At 47.7% G+C, this 24,040-nt stretch overlaps 1 protein-coding gene across 1 annotated transcript in view; it reads right to left on the bottom strand.

The window, feature by feature from the left end:
• LOC311328517 (RNA binding protein fox-1 homolog 2-like) overlaps positions 1–16,725 on the bottom strand; it is a 42,141-nt gene extending 25,416 nt beyond the window's left edge. Inside the window, exons 1-2 of the mRNA XM_084462475.1 lie at positions 15,561–16,725; positions 1,553–1,603 (exon numbers count right to left, since the gene is read on the bottom strand). Of these exons, the coding sequence (XP_084318601.1) occupies positions 1,553–1,603; positions 15,561–15,806 (297 nt within the window). The 5' untranslated portion in view covers positions 15,807–16,725. The remainder of the gene's footprint in view (positions 1–1,552; positions 1,604–15,560) is intronic.
• Between the last annotated feature and the right edge of the window lie 7,315 nt (positions 16,726–24,040).

Raw genomic sequence — 24,040 nt, 5'->3', positions numbered from 1 at the left:
GAGGGATGGAGAGAGCGTATGAGAGAGAGGGATGGAGAGAGAGAGTATGAGAGAGAGAGGGAGGGAGAGAGAGGGAGAGAGAGGGAGGGAGGGAGGGAGAGCGTATGAGAGAGAGAGGGATGGAGAGAGAGTGTATGAGAGAGAGGGATGGAGAGAGGGATGGAGAGAGAAGGATGGAGAGAGAGAGGGAGGGAGAGAGAGAGGGAGGGAGAGAGAGCGTATGAGAGAGGGATGGAGAGAGAGGGAAGGAGAGAGAGCGTATGAGAGAGAGAGGGAGGGAGAGAGAGAGAGAGGGTTGGAGAGAGAGCGTATGAGAGAGAGAGGGATGGAGAGAGAGCGTATGAGAGAGGGAGGGAGAGAGAGGGACTGAGAGAGAGAGGGAGGGAGAGAGCGTATGAGAGAGAGAGGGAGAGAGAGAGGGATTGAGAGAGAGAGGGAGGGAGAGAGTATGAGAGAGAGAGGGAGGGAGAGAGAGAGGGACGGAGTGAGAGAGAGCGTATTAGAGAGAGAGGGATCGAGAGAGAGAGACAAGGCGGGTAGGCCAACATCTCCCTCCTGTGGCCCAGCCAGAGAGCTACAGACAGAGATGCTGAAGTGAAGATGAACACACAGAGAAAGAGGGAGAGAAAGGAGGGGTAGAGAGAGGAGAGAGAGAGAGAGGAGGGGCAGAGAGAGGAGAGAGAGAGAAGGAGGGGTAGAGAGAGGAGGGGTAGAGAGAGGAGGGGCAGAGAGGAGAGAGAGAGAGAGAAGGAGGGGTAGAGAGAGGAGAGAGAGAGAAGGAGGGGCAGAGAGAGGAGAGAGAGGAGAGAGAGAGGAGGAGGGGTAGAGAGAGGAGAGAGAGAGGAGGGGTAGAGAGAGGAGAGAGAGAGAGAGGAGGGGTAGAGAGAGGAGAGAGAGAGAGGAGGAGGGGTAGAGAGGAGAGAGAGAGAGGAGGAGGGGTAGAGAGGAAGAAGAGACGGAGTGGGGGGGGGGGGGGGGTAGATTACGGAGAAGGAAGGGGGGGGGGGTAGATTACGGAGAAGGGGGGGGGGGGGTAGATTAGGAGGAGGGGGAAGCAGTTTGGCTCTGAGCTGCAAATGTTCAGCCGGAGCTGAATAAATGATCAGTGATAGGACTGCCTGAATCAAGACTCCTCCTCTCTTCTGTTTGAACCCGCCCCCTGAATCAAGACTCCTCCCTCTCTTCTGTTTAAACCCGCCCCCTCGGCAGGGATCTATCCACCTATCTATCCATCTACCTATCCACCTATCTATCCATCTACCTACCTACCCACCTATCTATCTATCTATCTATAGGACTGCCTGAATCAAGACTCCTCCCTCTCTTCTGTTTGAACCCGCCCCCTCGGCAGGGACAGCACCAGACAGGACGAAGCAGCGTTTTAACATCCTTTTCAAACACTGAGCGGGACCAGCCCATTGGTTCCCCCCGGCGCCAGGAACGAACGAGCAGACGCCAAGAGGCGCGTTCTGAAACAACATGGCTGCCGGGAGCAGCTGCACGTGCGTCTCTGAGCGTGGACCTCAGCGTGGCGCTGATCATGTGACCTTACCTGACTGAGAGACGGGAAGCCATGGAAACCAGGGGTTAAAGGCTCGTTGTTCTGAAAAAGCCAACGAGAGAAAGAGAGAGAGAGAGAGAAAGAGAGAGAGAGAGAGAAAGAGAGAGAGAGAGAGAGAAAGAGAGAGGGTTTAGAAGATTGACCCAGAACACTTTGAAAGTTGAAAGATTAGATTGCTATTCTTGCACTTTGCCTTCAGCACCAGATTATAGGCTGCCCAAGAGAGCAGGAAGAGAAAAACGCCATGAATGGCGTAAGTTGTGACGTTATTTCTTGATCCCGATTGAATTGTGCCATGACCATCACATATGATGTTTGTCAATTTAAAACAATATGTAAAATAGTGGTGGGAGGGGTTAACCGGTAATCCGGTTAAAGGAGAATGCTCGTTTTTGACAACCTGGACCTTATTTACGACATATTATAAGACGTTTGACTCACCGAGATCACTTTGGTGTAGTTCGGAGGCCTGTAGAAGAAATTTCAAATCCAGCGCGAGCCAGTATATCCATGTAATGGCGGTGGTGGGGGCACCGAGAATGCAGCTTCTAAAAAATCTATTTTCTGCCGAGAAACGGTTGTTTTCATCAATCTATTTTTTATGAATCGCTAGTTGTGCTTCCATAGAGCGTAGGCCTGTTGTGGTTGTTCACATGCCTCTGTAATATGATCTTTAGAAACGTCTTTAGAAACGAAATAGCTTCCCCACTTGCTCCAGCACGCATGCGCACAGGCCCCCGAATTACACCAAAGTGATCTCGGTGAGTCAAACGTCTTATAATATGCCGTAAATAAGGTCCAGGTTGTCAAAAACGAGCATTCTCCTTTAACCGGATTGGAGAGCCTTCAAATGCCTTATCGGTTACTAAAAATCACTAACCTGTATTCGTTTTTTTTCTTTTTTTGCTATTTAAATCATGTATAATAAAAAAAAAAATTAAAACGAGTCCGTTTCTATGGACGTAATGCAAGTGACGATGTGATCGTGCTCAGCTGTTCTTATGCTGTTTTATTGCGTCTTGTCTTGTTTCATAGGAAGGCTCGCTAGGGAATAGGGACGAGTGAACAAGTCTACAGCTTCATCTTACACTAAACCCAATATATTCATCTGATCCTGATTCCTGATGAATGTTTGTTTTGTCATATCCAGAGTAGTTGGTTGTTGGTTTTGACAGAGCTCTTATGCGTAAGGACAGGCGAGACGGGATCAAGTGCAGATTGTTTGAGCGAGTTGGCCTATAGGCCGATAGTGTTTTATTTTAGAGATTGAATCAGACTTGTGTCCGTGATTTTTTCGAGCCGACAACTTCTGATATAGGGGCTATAATTTACTGAATGCACAATGCAGGCTCCGTGTCTCCGTGTCCGTTTTTGTATCTGTAGCCTACAGCTTTGGTGCTACAGCAGCGCTTGTTTATTAAAGCGTGTTTCTCTCTTCATCGTGGTGTTTTTGTCACATTATTATCATTGATAGTAGGAATTTCTATACGTGCACCTCTCATGCTTTTTGCAAAGTTGCCTGTATCAAAACCCAGGTAACGTTAGACCTATTTTAGTCTCATTAATTAACGCTAATTGCTCAACGGGAAACCGGTTAACCGGAAGAAATATGGCTGTTATACCGGAAAGGAAAATATGCAATTTCTCCCACTCTAATTAAAACATAAATTGTACTCATCTCAGTTAAAGGGGTAGTGATCCATTTTGGACATTTAGCTGTATTTGTGGTCCGTCTACCATGAACCTGAAACACAGAGACCATCATTACCCTGATCGGTCCAGTATTGAGCTAGCTGACGTTTTTATGCGGGCTCTCACTGGGCTACAATATAAGTTAATGGGGCATACTGTATATAAATGTGTTGGGAAAACTATGATAAGTGCTTTTCTGAGACTGGAAAGCTCACGTTAAAAGATATGTGCATTTTCACGTGTCAAAAGTTCAACGTGATGGCTTTAAAACATATTTTTAAATTGTTCCCTTGTTGCGCTGACAAATTTGCTCCAGTTAGTTTCAAATAATTTCCAGTAGTTTTTATTTTATATTATTTTTGTTTGAATCCGTTGAACCCCTGCGCTATATTCTCTAATCCACCTACGCTAGATTCTCTACCCAGCATTCCTAGCAACGGCTACCATGTAAACAGGAAGAGGACAGACCGTTGGCGTAGGCTGTGCAAAGAGGGTTAAAACTAAAATAACTACTGAAAATAATTTGAAACTAACCGTTAGCAAGTTTGTCAGCGACAAAGAGAGAGAGAGAACCATTTAAAAACAGGTTTTGAAGCCATCAAGTCCAACTTTTTGAAATGTAAGTAAAATGTGAAAATGTGAATATCTTTTAACGTGAGCTTTACTTTGGATAACGGATTGCGGTAATGTGATGTACGTTGGGTGACTAGTTTTTGGAGATCAAATCATATTTAAACCAGTATGGTCCTTTAAACTCATTCTGGAATAACTGCTTTGCAGTATTACGACAAACTGCGACATTCTTGACTTTATGAAACTATATCTTAAATTGGCAAACATCAAATGTGTATGGTCATAGCACAATTCAAATGAGATCAAGAAATTATTTGTTTATCGTCATGGACTACCGTACATCGTTTTTTACAAAATAAGGTCCCATGAGACGCCTCTTCCTGCTCCACTCAGGCTCTCTGTGCTCTTAGTCACTTGTTTTAGAAAGGAGATGCACTTGTGAGTTCTGGCAGGTAGTAGTACATTGGCTTTTCCTACATTAAATGCAATTATTGTGCGTTGCTTTAGATAAAAGCATCAGCTACATGACTAATGTGATGTAACGAACAATCACTCAGTTCCGTTGAAGTGCTCTCCCAACCTTTACCCCAAACGATTGAACAAGTCCGTCTTTTAGCCGGATGGCTGCACGCGCACGTGTCTGCGTTTAAAAATGCACAGATGTGTGTGAGTGTGTGTGTGAGTGTGTGTGTATGAGGGAGGAACAGGGGCCTCAGTATGGAGGCATATACTGTAATTCCACCCAGGAGAAAGTCGATGTAGGCTAAGTTAACAGTTATAATAACATGACCTAGCTCTCTTCTGGTGTGTGTTGTGCCATGTAGCTCAGCCTCTCGCGCGCGCGCACACACACACACACACACACACACACACACACACACACTCACACACACACACACACTGGTGAATCACCCTCCCCCGTTGGTTCACCAGACTAAACCAATCGAGCCAAACCCCCACCCCCATGAACCCCCCCCCCCCCCCCCCACCACGATGCCCTGGATTCCACTGTGTAGTGCTTAATTGCTCCGCAATTACTTCTAATTCGATTATTTCTGTCGTTCTCTCTCTCTTTTCTTTGCCCTCCCTATTGCCCCCCCCCCCCCCCCCCACCCTGCCAGAGGATCCATTGTTCTTGGTGCGCGTGGAGGAGGGACAGAAGAGAGGGGGACGCATGGTGGGACAATGGGAAAGTTAATCCAGCGATGATATGTTGACAGCAGAGAGAGATGACACCACTGAGGGAATCTCCCTGTCTGTCTGCCTGTCTGTCTGCTGGGCCGGCCTGCCTGTCTGCCTGTCTGTCTGTCTGCCTGCCTGCCGGGCCTGCCTGTCTGTCTGTCTGTCTGCCTGCCTGCCTGCTGGGCCTGCTGCTACAGACAGGGCTGTTCTCCCCGTCTGTCTGCTGGGCCTGCCTGTCTGTCTGCCTGTCTGTCTGTCTGTCTGCTGGGCCTGTCTGCCTGTCTGTCTGTCTGTCTGTCTGCCTGTCTGTCTGTCTGCCTGTCTGTCTGTCTGTCTGTCTGTCTGTCTGCCTGTCTGCCTGTCTGCCTGTCTGTCTGCCTGCTGGGCCTGCTGCTACAGACAGGGGTGTGTGTGTGGGGGGGCTGAACACGCATCAGCGGGGGGCCCAAATATGTCACCATGATCCTATAGCAGGAGCACACACATGATCCTATAGCAGGAGCACACACATGATCCTATAGCAGGAGCACACACATGATCCTATAGCAGGAGCACACACATGATCCTATAGCAGGAGCACACACATGATCCTATAGCAGGAGCACACACATGATCCTATAGCAGGAGCACACACATGATCCTATAGCAGGAGCACACACATGATCCTATAGCAGGAGCACACACATGATCCTATAGCAGGAGCACACACATGATCCTATAGCAGGAGCACACACATGATCCTATAGCAGGAGCACACACAGCTACGAGACCAGGAGAGTCCGCCGCCCACTGTCTTATATAACCTGCCCTAGTCGGCTCTATTGAGTTTCTACTGCCCTAGACCGCCTCTATTCACTCTCTATTGAGTTTCTACTGCCCTAGTCGGCCTCTACTCACTCTCTATTGAGTTTCTACTGACCCGGAAGAGGTGTCATGTCCGAGTAGAGTAACTAAGCAAGTACATTTTATTTGTACAACACTTCTCTCAAAGTGCTTCACACGGGTTAAATGCATGCAAATAATCAATCAAATTAAAACTCAGGAAACAGGACAACAGTCATAGATATACAGTCATATTGATTCGACAAGAGACGAGGGTCAACACTAGATGCTAACCCCCTCCCGACCCCTGGCCTGACCTCTGATTGGCCTGGGGATCACTTCCTGCTTTCATTCATTCAGCCAATCATGAGGAGGAACTGATTCCTGACTCTCGGGGTGCCATGGCGACAGCATGGGAGAGATTCCCTTACTCACTCTAGAGCTAGGTAGCTCAAATAAGCCAAGATGAGCAGGCTGTACTAGCTAGCATGCTCCGTACTGCTTTCTAGCATGACTAGCCCGTGCTGTGCTACACTACGCTAGGCTGAGCTGTGCTAGGATAGGATAGGCTGGACTGTGCTGTGCTAGGGGATAGGCTGTGCTGTGCTAGGGGATAGGCTGGACTGTGCTGTGCTAGGGGATAGGCTGGACTGTGCTGTGCTAGGGGATAGGCTGTGCTGTGCTGTGCTAGGATAGGATAGGCTGGACTGTGCTATGCTGTGCTGTGCTAGGGGATAGGCTATGCTGAGCTGTGCTAGGGGATAGGCTGGGCTGTGCTGTGCTAGGGGATAGGCTGGGCTGTGCTGTGCTAGGGGATAGGCTGTGCTGTGCTAGGGGATAGGCTGGGCTGTGCTATGCTAGGGGATAGGCTATGCTGAGCTGTGCTAGGGGATAGGCTGGGCTGTGCTGTGCTAGGGGATAGGCTATGCTGAGCTGTGCTAGGGGATAGGCTGGGCTGTGCTGTGCTAGGGGATAGGCTGTGCTGTGCTGTGCTATGCTAGGGGATAGGCTGGGCTGTGCTGTGCTAGGGGATAGCTCCCTCTTGTGTGCCAATGTTCTAATACCAAAAACAGACATGCGGTGGTGATGGAGGGAGGGAGAGGAAGGGAGAGGGAGGGAGAGAGAGAGAGAGAGAGAGAGAGAGAGAGAGAGAGAGAGGGAGAGAGAGAGAGAGGGAGAGAGAGAGGGAGTGGCTCAAAGAACGGGGTAGGAGAGGGAGGAACAGGGGAATGAGGTCACCGAGAAAGACAATATTGGAAACGGACTCTGGGAGGAGAGAAAACAGTCGAGACATAAACTGTCTAGTGCCCAGGCTAACGTACATATAAGAATATATGCAGCAGGAGTAAGAGTGTTTGTGTGTGTGTGTGTGTGTGTGTGTGTGTGTGTGTGTGTGTGTGTTTGTGTGTGTGTGCACTCCAGCATAAAACAGCCCTCTCTTTGTCTCCCCCCCCCCCCTTCTCCCCATCCTGTTTCATCTGGAACCAATTTCCCCCTCATGCCCCGTCCCCAGGGGGAACTCTCTCCACGGCGCGCCACTCTGAAGCCCGGGGGCCGCTGGAAGGACAGCCGTGTATTCAGACCAGGGTTCAAACACTCATAGACCTCTCGAGCTGCACAGTGGAGGTGTGTGTGTGTGTGTGTGTGTGTGTTCACTAACCCAGCACAGTGGAGGTGTGTGTGTGTGTGTGTTAACTAACCCAGCACAGTGGAGGTGTGTGTGTGTGTGTGTGTGTGTGTGTGTGTGTGTGTGTTCACTAACCCAGCACAGTGGAGGTGTGTGTGTGTGTGTGTTCACTAACCCAGCACAGTGGAGGTGTGTGTGTGTGTGTTAACTAACCCAGCACAGTGGAGGTGTGTGTGTGTGTGTGTGTGTTAACTAACCCAGCACAGTGGAGGTGTGTGTGTGTGTGTTAACTAACCCAGCACAGTGGAGGTGTGTGTGTGTGTGTGTGTTAACTAACCCAGCACAGTGGAGGTGTGTGTGTGTGTGTGTGTGTTAACTAACCCAGCACAGTGGAGGTGTGTGTGTGTGTGTGTGTGTTAACTAACCCAGCACAGTGGAGGTGTGTGTGTGTGTGTTAACTAACCCAGCAGAGTGGAGGTGTGTGTGTGTGTGTGTGTGTGTGTGTGTTAACTAACCCAGCACAGTGGAGGTGTGTGTGTGTGTGTGTGTGTTAACTAACCCAGCAGAGTGGAGGTGTGTGTGTGTGTGTGTTAACTAACCCAGCACAGTGGAGGTGTGTGTGTGTGTGTTAACTAACCCAGCACAGTGGAGGTGTGTGTGTGTGTGTGTGTGTGTGTGTGTTAACTAACCCAGCACTTCAGACAGATGCAGGGGTTTGAAGGATGCCTAATAGAGATATGAAAGGGCAGAGAGAGCTACCGGCCGCGCGTCTCTCCTTACCGCGGAGCATCATAAAGAACCCAAAACCGCCCCCGACCCGTCAGCACATGAGGAGCTCGAGGTCCAAACGGTATTTGTTCTACTGGCGAGCAGCAGGAAGAGGGGGGAGGAGTTTAGCTCTGGGAAGGGAGGGAGGGAGAGGGGAGGAATTTAGAAACATCTGGAATCAATCTGTCTGGAGAGAAAAGGGGGGATGGAGAGAAAGAGAGCAAGAACAACAGAGCCAGATGAAAATACGGAGAGAGAGAGACGGGGGGGGGGTGGAAGAATGCGGGAATGAGAAGGAGAGACAAAGCGGAGGAGCGAAAAACTCAAAAAAGAGCGAGAGAGGGAAGCTAAGACATGGAGACAATGAGTCACAACCTAAGAATGTCATGTGACTTATATTTCCTTAAGGGGTGGGGGAAGGGCGGGGGGGCGACGAATTTGATACCCAGCTTTCACACACACACACACACACACACACACACAAACACACACACACACACACACACACACACACACACACACACACACACACACACACACTCTCTCGCTTATTCACATACATGCACACGCACACACAGACACACGTCTCTAAGCCATATGGTGCGGTATACATTACACGGCGGCTGTACACGAGCCTGCGTTTCCAACTGTTGACCGTTTCCCAAGTTCTAGCCTCTCATGTGAACTGAACGAAACCAGTGATCACGAAGAGTGCGTTTTTTATTTAGATCTACAGAGTGCTGTTTAACAAGCCTCCATCTTAATTATAGCACATTCACAGTGGTCAGCGAGATGTAGTGAGTTCTCTTAAAGGCCCTGTTGGCTGGCTGGTTGGTCACTAAAAACATTTTAGTAACGAAGCAGTTTTATCCAACTAACACTTTTATCCAACTGCCTAACTCACTGATTGGCTGTCTGTCAGTCTGTACCAGGAGAGAGCTGTACGCTGGGAGGATCAGTAACGCACAGGCAGACATGGCCAGTCCCCCTACGGGCGTCTCTCTTTTTTCTCCCTCGTTCTATTTTAGGAAAAGTAAAGAAGTTGGGAAAGGAGTTGGTGGCGGGGCGAAAGGGTGGAGAGAGAGCGAGAGAGCAGGAGCTGAAAGAGTGAAGGCAGCATGCCGTGAGGTCAGCAGATAGTGAGGGGAGGAAGGGGGGGATGTTAAGGAGAGGGGTAGAGGGGTAGAGGGAGGCGGGGGGGGATGTTAAGGAGAGGGGTAGAGGGGTAGAGGGAGGCGGGGGGGGATGTTAAGGAGAGGGGTAGAGGGGTAGAGGGAGGCGGGGTGGAGGATGGAGGGAGAGAGAGGCGGGGCAGAAGTAGTCTCGCTGTGCCAGACTTTCGAGATCTTCGCTTCTCCGCCACCGAAGGTCTGGAGACGTGTCCGTTGAGAACCCTGGCTAGAATGAGCGGCTGCTACCAACGCACCAATCAGAATCACTCACTCTCCTCCAATAGGGTGAAAGACCCGGAAATGATGTCATTCCTCTATATTCACCCACAGTGAAAAGTTCTGGAATGGAGGAAATCAAACATTGAAAATGGATCAACGTTAGATTTGATTCTGTTTTACCAACTGCTCAATCCACAAGATTGGCGCAATTAATGATTTGCAGCGATATTGAAAAATGTTTAACGCAAGACAAGACGTAGGCTATCGGCTTGCTTATGTAGCCTAACAGCTTCCTTGCGTTGGGTATTAGCCCAAGATCCCACAACAAAGTCCCAGGCCGACGATGATCTGTGCTTGTTTTGATTTAAATATTTACCTCAGGAAACACTGACATAAATTCACCTCTGCAAACTAGCTAACTAACGTTACCGTCTTTAAAGCTGCCAAGTGCTGCTGCTGCCTAGCGTAGCCATCTTGGCATAACTAGTGTAGTGCTACATCGCTAGCTAACGTTAACTAGCTCAGCTGGCTAGCACTAGGTTTAGGGAATCCCTTGCTATTCATGCTTGTTTGAGTTTTTCAACGTGATCCCTCTTGATTAGTGCTAGTAGCCATGTGAACGGCTTTGCAGATCATCAGATGAAAGCTTTGTTTTAACGTTAGACGTCTGAGCAGCAGTTTAGATTAAGAGCTGTAGCTGCTGTTTGGCCAGTCACTCACGGCAGCTTATCTTGCTGGCTCGTTAAGCCAAAGACCGCTAACTATCTCGTTACTCATGAACATGGCGAGGTCTAGACAGACGTTTACTAGCTAGTACCCACTAGGATGAGCTAACCGTTGTGCGTTGTTACAAGCTATTGAGGCTAATGGAGCGTGTTGGAAAACACAGTGACCCTTTGTTCTAGAAGCATACACATCTTGTCTGACAATTCCCAAGAATCAGGTTTCTCATGGTCATGTAAATGCACTTTAATTCATGACAATCATACATGCCAGTCATACATGACACGCATGTGATTGGTCAGACAGCATAAGCGCCTGTGATTCGTCCGTGTAGTCCTAGCACACTCAATTCAAAGCAAAATTATTAATCACATTAATTGCGGCCTTTTTGCGATTAGTTAATCTCGGAGGTCATAATCGCGATTTCGATTAATTCCCGATTAATTGTGCAGCCCCAAGTAGGACTGTGTTTAAAAGCACACAATTTCTTTCCGCCTTAAAGTCATTGGATTAGTTCTACAATTAAGTTTTTATTAAAATTTACTCTCAAATTTTTTCCACCCACTTTTAAGACAGAAATCAGGATGCATGTCTTCAGTCTCTAGTACAGCATGTAGGGACTGACTCATGAGTCTAGGGCAGAACGAGGGAACGCTAAGGGATAGAGAGAGAGAGAGAGAGAGGGTAGGGACTGACTCATGAGTCTAGGGCAGAACGAGGGAACGCTAAGGGATAGAGAGAGAGAGAGAGGGTAGAGACTGACTCATGAGTCCAGGGCAGAACGAGGGAACGCTAAGGGATAGAGAGAGAGAGAGAGAGAGAGGGTAGGGACTGACTCATGAGTCTAGGGCAGAACGAGGGAACGCTAAGGGATAGAGAGAGAGAGAGAGAGGGGTCGAGGGGCGAGGAGATGAGGAGGACATATGACAGTTTGGGGGCAGCGGGGGTGGGGGGAGGCGACAAGTTGACAACAACATTCGGCGGCTCAAGTTGACGTTTGAGTGTGACTGTTGGGGCGCCGAGCCCAGCATCTGGTTACACACAGAACCTGACCGTACACAGAACCTGACCGTACACAGAACCTGACCGTACACAGAACCTGACCGTACACAGAACCTGACCGCACACAGAACCTGACCGTACACAGAACCTGACCGTACACAGAACCTGACCGTACACAGAACCTGACCGCACAGGAGGTGGGGATGGAGAGGAGAGAGAGAGGGAGTAGAGAGAGAGAGAGGGAGAGAGAGAGAGAGGGAGAGAGAGAGAGAGAGAGAGAGAGAGAGAGGGAGAGAGAGAGAGAGAGAGGGAGAGAGGGAGTAGAGGTAGAGCAATGAGGTAGAGACAGAGAGAGAGAGAGAGAGAGAGAGAGAGAGAGAGAGAGAGGGAGTAGAGGTAGAGCAATGAGGTAGGGACAGAGAGAGAGAGAGAGAGAGAGAGGGAGAGAGACAGGGAGAGAGAGAGAGAGAGAGAGAGAGAGAGAGAGAGAGAGAGAGAGAGAAGCTGTACTGTTGAGCAACGTCTCCAGGAGAACTTTGAGCTCGTCGCCGCGGGTTCACAGGTCAAGGGTCACTCCGCCGCTGCGCTCCGCTCCAAGTTCAATGACAATCATTAAACAGACCGTGGGAGAGAGGAGTGCGAGTGTGTGTGTGTGTGTGTGTGTGTGTGTGTGTTCACCCAGTTGTAAACAATCCTCATAACAGAATGCGACTATTCTTCCCACTTCTCCGCTGGTACCTGTGGTTCCTTGGACTGGTTCCGTCTGTTGACCGGCCGACATGATGACCACTAGTAGGAGGAATCTTCTGAGAGAACACAGCGCTTGGCCTTCTGGGGCTTATCTCAGCTAAGCTATCATATATCTTGACACTTTGGCGTATATGGCGATAGGCACTATCGGCACTAACACCCCCCCACACACACACTCCTCCGACCACTCCCCCTTTCGTTCTGTGTCCTGCCACCCTCCCCTCCCTCCCCTCCTCACCCTACTGATCGTCTGTCTACTCGTTGCCTCCTTCTCTCCCTCCCCCTCTCTCTCCGTTAAAGCGCTCAGCCTGCTTAATGCCCTCTCCTAAATGAGCTTTGATCTCGTTAGCGTGACACAAAGCCGCTTTACTGCCAACGATAGGATAAATCTTCCCTCTCTCTTCCGCCCGGCAACACAGGCCGGACCAGAGAAGGAGCACTTAACAGCCTGCTGGATACTCCTCTCTACCTCTCTCTCTCTCTCTCTCTCTTACACACACACACACACACACACACACACAATATCTCTCTCTCCCCGATGTCCATCTGACTAAATTGTAACACGAGGGGGGTACATCAATAATATTGTACTGTATAGAAAGAGGGAGAGATGGAACCCGCTAGGGGAGATGTGTCTCGCTGCTGGAACACTCCAATCTCGTGTACCACGAGTCAATTAGCAATTTAGAAGTCTGCCTTAGGGGGAGAGAGTGAGAGGAGGAGGGGGAGAGAGAGGGAGGTGGGTAGAGAGAGAAAAGGGGTGCTGGAGGGTGATGGATGAGAACAAAAGAGGAGGAGCTACTGTATGAAGATGGCGGTTGCATGGTGAGTCATCTCTCTCTCATGTTAAAATCTCTGTCATGATTTTGCCCGATGGTTAGAATTATGCAGGTCGCCTGACATGGGGGCCATTCAATCAACGCACACTCATCCTCCCTCCACCAATCCCTCCCCTCGTCCTCCCCCTCTCTCATCCCTCTCTCCTTCCCTCGTTTCCCTTCTATCCCTGGTTTATTGCTCTCTGTTGCGACACCCCCCCCCCTCTCTCTCCCCCATGGGCGTATTTCCAGCCTGACCCCACAGTGGTCGATGATTGATGCATCTGATTGGCGGGGCCGGCCTAAAATGTCCCTTCTGTTTGTTGTCACATCATTGGTGTCCCGCTCCGGTCAGACCCCTCCTCCTCTCAGTGGCATTTTCAGTGTGACGCATTAAAAGCTTTACTGCCTGCCTGTCATTGCAGTAGGTCAGCAGCCGTGGCCGTATGAGCATCCGAGGGAAGGGGGGGTTCTCCAAACCTGGCGCCCCGGGATTCAATTACCCACTCACGACCTGGAACCAAGTATGGTTGCCCCTGTCGAAAATGGCGGACGTCAGCGAAATTCTACTGGCCTTGCGTACTGTACCTTGCGTACTGTACCTTGCGTACTGTACCTTGCGTAATGCTAGAGATATAGAGAAATAGAGGGAGAAAGAGAGTGTGTGTGTGCGCGAACATCCAAGCTTCAATGAATCACAGTACCTAAGCATTCCTGCATGTTGTGTATGTATGTATGTATGTATGTATGTATGTATGTATGTATGTATGTATGTATGCATGTATGCATGTATGCATGTATTTATGTATGTATGAGTATTATATAATATACATAACTATACAGTCTGGATGTATGTATGCATGTATATATTCCTTTCTCTTTTTATTTAAACTTTGTTACTGTGTATATTCTATATTCTGTATTTCCAAAGCTTTTGCTGTAAATTTCCTACTGCTGAAACGGCAAATTTCCTCCTACAGGGATTCTTAAAGTCCATATCTATCTATGCATGCGCACGTGTGCTTTAGTACATGCGCAGATGTGTGTGTGTGTGTTACACCAATCGCTACGCTGCGTCGGGGGCCAGGGTCGTCAGACGAAGACCCATATCGGGCGGTATCCCCACAGACCTCTTCCTCCTCCTGCCTTCTATAGAGAGGGGGATCTGTTCTTTGTCTCTCCCGTGATGACCCATCCCCCCATCCCCGTCTGTCTCTCTCTCTCCTCCCCTCTTTTAACACCTAGCGACAATCAGGGGGCACATCTGAGCCTAGGCAGGCAGGCGTAGGGATCTATGGCTTTGATACTGTGTGTGTGTGGAGAGAGAGAGAGAGAGAGAGAGAGAGAGAGAGAGAGAGAGAGACTCTCGGCATATTCCACTGGATCATTTGATGAGGGGCAAAAAGCATGCAATGTCCTCCTCAGTGAGAGGGGGGGGGGGGACGTGTCTGGCTGGCTGCTCCATCCTTGCAACGGAGCCCAGCAGCTGGATCATATTACCTTTGTCTCGCCCGGTCATGATGAACGAGCAGCACAATAACCCATAACCCGCACTATTTACTATAACCCCGCACTATTTACAATAACCCCACACTATTTACAATAACCCCACACTATTTACAATAACCCCACACTATTTACAATAACCCCACACTATTTACAATAACCCCACACTATTTACAATAACCCCACACTATTTACAATAACCCCACACTATTTACAATAACCCCACACTATTTACAATAACCCCACACTATTTACAATAACCCCGCACTATTTACAATAACCCCGCACTATTTACAATAACCCCACACTATTTACTATCACAATGATATCAATTCAGATTGTGATGCACGTTTCAGAAGAGATACAGACTGTAGATGTGTTTGAAAGAGAGGGGTATCGAGGAGGAGAGAGGGGTATCGAGGAGGAGAGAGGGGTATCGAGGAGGAGAGAGGGGTATCGAGGAGGAGAGAGGGGTATCGAGGAGGAGAGAGGGGTATCGAGGAGGAGAGGGGTATCGAGGAGAGGGGTATCGAGGAGAGGGGTATCGAGGAGAGGGGTATCGAGGAGGAGAAAGAGGCCCGTCAGTCCAGCATCATGACCCACTGAAGCTCTCTTCAAACAAAAGGAGCGTTCCTCTAGGATGAATCCCACTAGGATGAGTGCCTCTAGGATGAATCCCACTAGGATGAGTGCCTCTAGGATGAATCCCACTAGGATGAGTGCCTCTAGGATGAATCCCACTAGGATGAGTGCCTCTAGGATGAATCCCACTAGGATGAGTGCCACTAGGATGAATCCCACTAGGATGAGTGCCTCTAGGATGAATCCCACTAGGATGAGTGCCACTAGGATGAGTGCCACTAGGATGAATCCCACTAGGATGAGTGCCTCTAGGATGAGTGCCACTAGGATGAATCCCACTAGGATGAATCCCACTAGGATGAATCCCACTAGGATGAGTGCCACTAGGATGAATCCCACTAGGATGAATCCCACTAGGATGATTCACACTGGATGAGTTCCTGTAGCTAGACGCCTGGCCATCCCCAATAAAGGGGTAACCTTACAAACCCGTGTGGTCATCTCTCACGGTGTGGTTGAGCAGAGAGACAACATTTTGTTTTTTACACGTCGTGGCTTCTTACCTGTCCAACGTCCCCGACCGCCCCGGAGCCGTCTGTCCGCGGCCGCTTGAGCTCCGCCCCGGCTGGTTCAGCCAGAGCTGCCGCTGTCTGCGCCTCGGGTTCTGGGTCTGCTCGTTTCATACCCCGACCCCCGGCCGTGTCTGCGAGGGGTCCGGTCTCTGGGTCAATGTCCCGTTCCCGGTCCCGGTCCAATAACCCCCGGTTAACGGGGAGCATTATAGATGCGACGTCGGTCGACATTAACATCGGACGGCTCAGAGGACGGCTCAGAGTATCCGTTCTGAAAAAGCCGTTGGGATTTTTTTTTAATTTTGACTCGCTCGAGCGTTTTGTCCAGTGTTCGAATAGCGAGCAAATTTGAAAATAGCCGTTAAACTGCCTCAGCTAGTCTCTCTCTTTGCCTCAGCTAGTCTCTCTTTGCCTCAGCTAGTCTCTCTTTGCCTCAGCTAGTCTCTCTCTTTGCCTCAGCTAGTCTCTCTTTGCCTCAGCTAGTCTCTCTTTGCCTCAGCTAGTCTCTCTCTTTGCCTCAGCTAGTCTCTCTTTGCCTCAGCTAGTCTCTCTTTGCCTCAGCTAGTCTCTCTTTGCCTCAGCTAGTCTCTCTTTGCCTCAGCTAGTCTCTTTGCCTCAGCTAGTCTCTCTTTGCCTCAGCTAGTCTCTCTTTGCCTTAGCTAGTCTCTCTTTGCCTCAGCTAGTCTCTCTTTGCCTCAGCTAGTCTCTCTTTGCCTCAGCTAGTCTCTCTTTGCCTCAGCTAGTCTCTCTTTGCCTCAGCTAGTCTCTCTAATCACGACTGAACATCACGGCCATGTGTGTCTCGCGCACACACCACCAGAACAAAAACACCTCACTGTATAGAAACGTTACGTCATTACGTCATATCAAAAAATAAAATGCGTAGCTGGTTTGGCTAATGCAAGAGAACGAAGAAAAAAAAAAAGAAAGAAAAATGCAAATGTCTGTCCAGCAAGCTAATTAGCTATCTAGCTAGCTCGCTAACGTTACACATTCCGCTATCTGCTGGCTGGCTGGCTCAAGATATCGTTAACTTACTCCTCCCGACGATTATACAAAATGTTGTAAATCATACGTATCTCGTCTCCTTCTACGCAAGATAATAATCCCTTCTCTCCACATGAGACTTAGCTAGCGAGCCCTTCCCGTGCGTCCAACACCTCTTCCTTCGGTCCCCTTTCTTCCCCGTTATGCGTCCTGCTGGGTCTGGGTACTGGCTAGCTACTGAGGTGGACTTGGTTTCATGTTGGGTCTGGGGAACGTGTAGCCTACTGGCTAGCTACTGAGGTGGACTTGGTTTCATGTTGGACATTCGACAGACATTCACATTCGGCACATATGGGACAAGTCTGCCCTCAAGGCTTTCTCCATGGATGCAACCCCTTTCCTCCAGCAGCCAATAGAATCAGACAAGGCTTCAGTCAGTAGAATCAGACAAGGCTTCAGCCAATAGAATCAGACCAGGCTTCAGCCAATAGAATCAGACCAGGCTTCAGCCAATAGAATCAGACAAGGCTTCAGCCAATAGAATCAGACAAGGCTTCAGCCAATAGAATCAGACCAGGCTTCAGCCAATAGAATCAGACAAGGCTTCAGCCAATAGAATCAGACAAGGCTTCAGCCAATAGAATCAGACAAGGCTTCAGCCAATAGAATCAGACAAGGCTTCAGCCAATAGAATCAGACCAGGCTTCAGCCAATAGAATCAGACAAGGCTTCAGCCAATAGAATCAGACAAGGCTTCAGCCAATAGAATCAGACCAGGCTTCAGCCAATAGAATCAGACAAGGCTTCAGCCAATGTCGTGTCAAGGGGCGGTATTAATACAGATATCCTTTCATTAGTGTGGTGTTTAAAATGGGTAACATCTCATTGGTAGATTGTATTAGATTGTATTAGGCTAGATATAAGGGAGCATTTTGAATTACAAAAACAGAACTTTTCAGCCCTGAATGTGATTTTACAATTGTAGGAGAGCTGAGCTCTCAGTCCCACACACAGGCATGCAGCCTCTCTCTCCCTTGCTTGCAAAGTCGGCCTCTTAAGGCTCAATTAGATAACTTTTTTATAGTTCAATATTCACATTTACTTGCTATTAGTTTATGAATTAGCCTTAGCCTAATCCCAAAAATCTTTTTCGTGACATGAGACTGCACGAGACCCAGTGAATTTATTATTTTAGAATTTTGGTGTACTGGCTAGTACACCGGGGGGTGTAGTGATGCGTTTTGCGTGTCACAATATCAGGAAGACAACAAACATTTTACTCAATGTAATTTATCAACATGCACATAAAAGAAAGAAGACCGGTATTAACCTGCATTGAAGCCATCCTTCCAGAAAGTCCATTGAAGTAGCTACAATCTTCCGATCCAGTCTGCTGTATGCACGTTTGTTATCATATTTTTTTCCCATGACTACAGCGAGTGAGTGAGAGATTGTGGGAAGTGTGGTTCTTAAAATGCAGTGCCGATTTTATCACAACCAGAGGGGCCGCCAAAGTGCCAAGTTATAAAATTATGAATTGTTTTTAATTGTTTCCTAATTTTATGGATTATGTTAAAGGTGCTCTGTTCAATTTACTGCACTTTTTATAAAAAAAACAAAAAAAAAACAATATACACAATGAATAGGTCCAGGGGAGTCATAACTATCTGTACAGAAAATATAGCCAACGGTGTCGTGCCTGTGGAGCAAATGCAGAATTTATTTTTATTATGAGCCCACTTGTTTATATCTGATACGCTGCACCACTGCCCCATCTAGTGGCCGAAAAAAATCTAACTGCACCTTTAAGACAAACATGTCAGATAAAAAGTTAGGCACGCACATCAACTCAAACCTTTTCAGGCGGGTGCTGGATCCAAAAGACAAGTAGGATATCAGAAAAATAGAAGATCCACACACTGTACCTCCTTTCTCATGAATTTATTCTGGTGACGTTTCGAGCCACTGCTCTTCTTCAGACATACATATCAATAGGTCCTATTGACATGCCAAACAGGTCAAATGTCAAACATCCTTGTTTTCATAACTTTGTTTTGGCCATAATTTTATTGCAGAAGGCACTAGCATAATTTTCATTACAATTTCATAGCCAACAAGACAAAGAAGAAGCATTGTCATAGAAAATGTAGTAGCTTCTTACAAGTTGAAATATATAGGCCTAGTTGTTTTAATCTTGTTGTTTTTGTTGCTTTTTATTTACCTTTAGGTTACATTTTTCAATTCAGGAGATAAATGAATGTGGAGCGCATTTGCCATGCCATTGCGTGTAGCCTACATGTGTGTTATTTTTATTTGGATTATAGGCCTTCTATTCGCCTTATTCACCTGGCAGCCATATTGGTCAGTCTGACGTAATTGGGGGTGCGGATGCGGAAGTGCCCGTTGACTTCAATGTTAAAAGTTCACTGTAAAAACACCACTTCAAGAACCGAAATAGTCAAAATAACAGGCTGAATACACTATCGGGGTTACAAACTCATCATTACCAGACTCTTATTGTTTTTCACTGCCGTTGTTTTCGCGTTTGGAAATACATGGGAGTGAATGCAGCTGACTGCATCAGCGGAAGTCAACAGGCACTTCTGCATCCCCACCCCCAATTACGTCAGACTGACCTGAGGTGAATAAGGTGAATAGGCCCACAAAGATGATTATGATGAAATTAAATTATGTAATGGCAGTGCAAGCAATTTAACATATTTAAATTGTTTCGATGGATGTAGGCTATAGGCCTGGAAAAACAGGATCATGTAGGTCAATGTCATTTTATTTATATAGCTCAATTCATACAAATCAATGTAGCACATAGTGCTTTACTTAAAAGGAGAAGGATAAAAACATAAATCATATGGAAGCTGCCCACTGGGCCAAATGAGGCATAGGGCCTACATGTAAAAATATTAATTTATAATATCCTAATAAAATACAATAACTAACTAGAAAGTACATTTCCTGGAGAAGATGTGAGGTGGGCTAGCTGGCCCAGCTCTATGTAACAGCTGCTGCTAGAACTACTATGGACTGGGCAATCTCCATGCACCCACTGGCGAAGACCTTGTATCTCTAGCCCATTCAGGGGCTGAATTGTGGGGTGCATGGCGTGGACAGTAGTGTGGTGGCGAAACTCCACCCTCTCAGGTCAGAGCTGGTCGGGGACAGTGTACCCCTCTCTGGGAAACCTACCTGCCCTCACTGGTGAAGACCGTGTTTCTCTAGTCCACTCAGGGGCTGAGTTGTGGGGCCTGTGGCATGGACAGTGGCGTTGTGGTGAAACTCCGCCCCCTCAGATCACATCGGGTCGGGGGCAGGGCATTGACCTCCGGGTAATCTCCATGTACCCAACGGCAAAGACCGTTTGTCTCTAGCCCACTCAGGGGCTGAGTTGTGGTTTCCATGGCGTGGATAGTGGCGTGGTGATGAAACTCCGCCCCCTCGGGTCAGAGCCGGTCACGGACAGTGTACCCCACTCTGGGCCACCCACCTTCCCTGACTGGTGAAGACTGTGTGTCTCTAGCCCACTCAGGGGCTGAGTTGTGGGGCCCGTGGCGTGGTGGGGAGACTCCGCCCCCTTGGATCACAGCAGGTCGAGGGCAGTGCAGTGACCTCCGGGCAATCTCTGTGCACCCACCGGCACAGACCTTGTGTCTCTAGCTCATCAGAGGCTGAGTTGAGGGGTCCGTGGCGTGATGGCGAGACTCCGCCCCCTCATGACATAGCAGGTCGGGGACAGTGTAGCCCTCTCTGGGCCACCCACCTGCCTTCATCAGTGAAGACCGTGTGTCTCTACCACACTCAGGGGAGTTGTGTGGTCTGTGGTGTGATGCTACCACTGTAGTCATAAAAGTGTGCCTGTACCTTTAAGAGAGCCAGCTTGTGTCCCAAAATTCAAATCCCAACTGACATTCTGAACATCTCTCATTAACTTCAATAGGAATGCATGCTGACTTCAGACAGCTCTCTCTCAAAAAGTATAAATGCTACAGCTTAGATATTGACACCGTAGGAATCATGGGAACTTGCTGAACATTTTAATGTAGAATATGCCTATGTAGCGTAAAAACTGTAGCCATGGTGACAAGTTAGAAAATGGATATGAATTCAGAATTAGCAGCACAAAAGCTAGAGTGCAGCGCCATAAGTTTCAATGAGGAGCGCAGTTGCCGAACAAATCGTCATAGAGTGAAAACTGGAAGTCACACAGCTTAGATACTTACATTGTACGAATCAGCACAGTTGTGTGAACATTAATGATATATAATATGTGTGTGAGCTGTCAAAATTGTAGGAGTGCCAGCAGTTTATAAAATGTGTGAATATTTTCAGAGCAACTGCTGCCACCACTCTAAAAACATAAAGTTTCTGAACATTCCAAAAGCAGTTTCAAGCAGTTTCAATGGGACAAAAAATAGTTTTAAAAGTTAAATTTCTAAAAAACTATAAAAACTATAAAAAATCTGAATGGATCCATTAAAGAGCTAAACATTATGAACATTTTAAAGTTTGAATGAAGTTTCTAGCACAAAATATGAAGAAGTAGTTAAGGAGACAAAAACTGGGGAGAATAATAAGAAAGAAAGAAAGAAAGAAAGAAAGAAAGAAAGAAAGAAAGAAAGAAAGAAAGAAAGAAAGAAAGAAAGAAAGAAAGAAAGAATGAAAGAAAGAAATAGTGGGAATATCACAAGTTGGGCTAGCTTCTACTAACAGCTAATAACTGCCTGCTCCACCCTTGCAACAGAATTCCTGTCTTTGCAGCACATTTCCTGTATGTATGCCTTCAGAAACATGCAACACATTTGAATCCATCAAAATAAAATAGTTTCTTCAGCTTTTCGGAATTCAGAAAGTTGTTTGGTATGACCCGGTGTAGGCCAGGAGCCAGGTCCAGCCCTCAGGAGGTTATGACCCGGTGTAGGCCAGGAGCCAGGTCCAGCCCTCAGGAGGTTATGACCCGGTGTAGGCCAGGAGCCAGGTCCAGCCCTCAGGAGGTGTTTGGTATGACCCGGTGTTGGCCAGGAGCCAGGTCCAGCCCTCAGGAGGTGTTTGGTATGACCCGGTGTTGGCCAGGAGCCAGGTCCAGCCCTCAGGAGGTGTTTGGTATGACCCGGTGTTGGCCAGGAGCCAGGTCCAGCCCTCAGGAGGTGTTTGGTATGACCCGGTGTAGGCCAGGAGCCAGGTCCAGCCCTCAGGAGGTTATGACCCGGTGTAGGCCAGGAGCCAGGTCCAGCCCTCAGGAGGTTTTCTGCTAACTTTTTTTTTCACTGTTATTTGTTGGGCCATCACCTTGAACTTGGGCCATCACCAGTTGATAATGAGCACCCCCAACTTGGCCCCATTTGGAACCCGGGGGGGGGGGGGGGGGGGGGGCTTTTTGGGACAAGGTCCTGGCAAAATTATGTAAATGGCAATATTAAGGTGCTACAATGACATAAATACTTTGGCAAACAGTAAAGAGGAAAATATTCTCGGCGTACGCGGCAGTCCGCCTTTTTCTCGTTTTCGGTGTACGCCATCTTTTATACCTGAATTAACACCCTTTTTGATAAATGAGGCCCCGTTGTTATGGCTGTGCGTTTTGCTTGGCCTAGATTTAATCAGCACTCGAGAGCGTGAACTTTGCTTCCTGGAGCGGTGGGCTAATACTAGGGCTAGTAGGCTAGTAATAGCTAAACACTGTAGGGGCGTAGGCTATTGAGTGCTGTGCCCTTATCGTCCTGTCATATCTCTTCGTGGTGCTTATTGTTGTCATATAATGGCTCATTGGCTCTGTCATTTATTTAGTGTGTCCCTAAAAGCTTGGTTGTTTCGGCCTAAATATTGCCCTCTTATTCGCTCGCTCTCAAATTATTGGCCTTTGTTGACGTGTTAAAAAACATCAGTAGCCTTGCCTACTGTAGTTTTCCTGTATGTTTTTTACATATAAAAATGCCACTGCTCAGCGCCCTTCTGGTGCTGTGAAACCTCCCATCAGGCCATGCTTTGAAATCGTGCGCAGCGCGTGCGTGCTTCGCTGGCCCTGGCTTACCCGGTTCTAGGACCCACCACGCCACTGGTTATTGTTGTACTTTTACCTCGGCCCCTAACTAAGGGTCAAAAGCTGAATCTGAATGTCTGTTTAATATCCAATATGAAACCAACTTTACCTCCCTTGGCTAGCTAATGGTCGGGACTCGGGAACACGATTTCCTCTGTCGTCCTGATTGGTCTGGTTGGACTGTGGAACTGATCTGCGTTCAGATGTCTTGTACAGCTCACGTGCCCACGGCCAGAGCCTGGTGGTCTTTTGACTGATCTGAGGTCTGCACTAAACTATACATTCTCCTTCTTTTACGGCTGGCCGTTCCCCCTGTCCAGCACCTTACCTTGACTCACTGAGCGCAACTATTTTTTATATATTTGGGTGTTGTTGTTTACGTGTTGTTCTCTTAGACTACAAACTATGATATGGGTGATAGTAAAGTCGACGACGGAAGTGGGGTAGGCAGACAGCACTTGTAAAAGTAGGCTAAAAGACATAAAATTAACTTAATCACAACAAATATTAGGGAACATGTGTTGAATAAAACCCAAAAATGTTCCTGGCGACAGGAATAGCATAAAGATTAATTTATGGTCCAGGTTAGTAAAACTAAAGCCGTCGTGCCACCCTGGGGCTGATAATGATATGGTCATACTGCGACCCCTGGTGGATGTCCTGGCTAAGTGCAGCCTATAGGCTAGAGTCAGTACATTAGGCCGGGAGCCAGGTCCACCCCTCGGAAGGTTTTTTGCTACCTTTTTTCCCACTATTATATCCTGTTATCTCGTACCTTGGACCATCACAAGTTGATCACCTCCATTCCCAACTCGGGGCCGTTTGGTCTCAGGGGCCAAAAAAAAACTTTTTGGGAAAAGCTTCTGGCGAAATGATGTAATTGCAAATATTAAGGTACTACAACTGCAAAAATGGTCCAATAAGTCTGAAATTCTGCACGGTGTATCCTGACACATAGAGGAAACTAGCAGAATACGACTCTGGGGCTCTGCCTTGCTGCCTTTCTATTTTCAAGTATCACCATCAACATCCCCCAAAAGACAAAAAAAAAAGTCTGTTCGCCTGACAAATTGTCATCAAAAGTGATCATTTTCTATATACATGTCACTGCCTCACATGTATATGAAAAACTTCCCACGTTTATAAGCTTCATTTTAAGTCCAAGATGACCTTTCTATCCAGAAGATTACACCTGCTATGACCAAAGTTCTCCACTGTACCTCAAATCAGAGAAAACAGAACTTGCCAGCATTACCCTTCCAAATGGGATGAAGCATATGTCTCGCATCTAAACAATATCTGAAACAAGAGCTGAGACATGAGTAATGTACTGCTATACTATCTGAAGTGAATTACATGAAACTGACTGATGCTACGCCCCCAGGTGTACCAGGGTATCAGGGTGCAACATAAAACAAACAGATTTGAGAGA

The sequence above is a fragment of the Borostomias antarcticus genome (assembly GCF_949987555.1).
Source record: "Borostomias antarcticus genome assembly, contig: scaffold_94, whole genome shotgun sequence".
Lineage (NCBI taxonomy): Eukaryota > Metazoa > Chordata > Actinopteri > Stomiiformes > Stomiidae > Borostomias > Borostomias antarcticus.
This window is presented reverse-complemented; position numbering and strand designations above follow the sequence as displayed.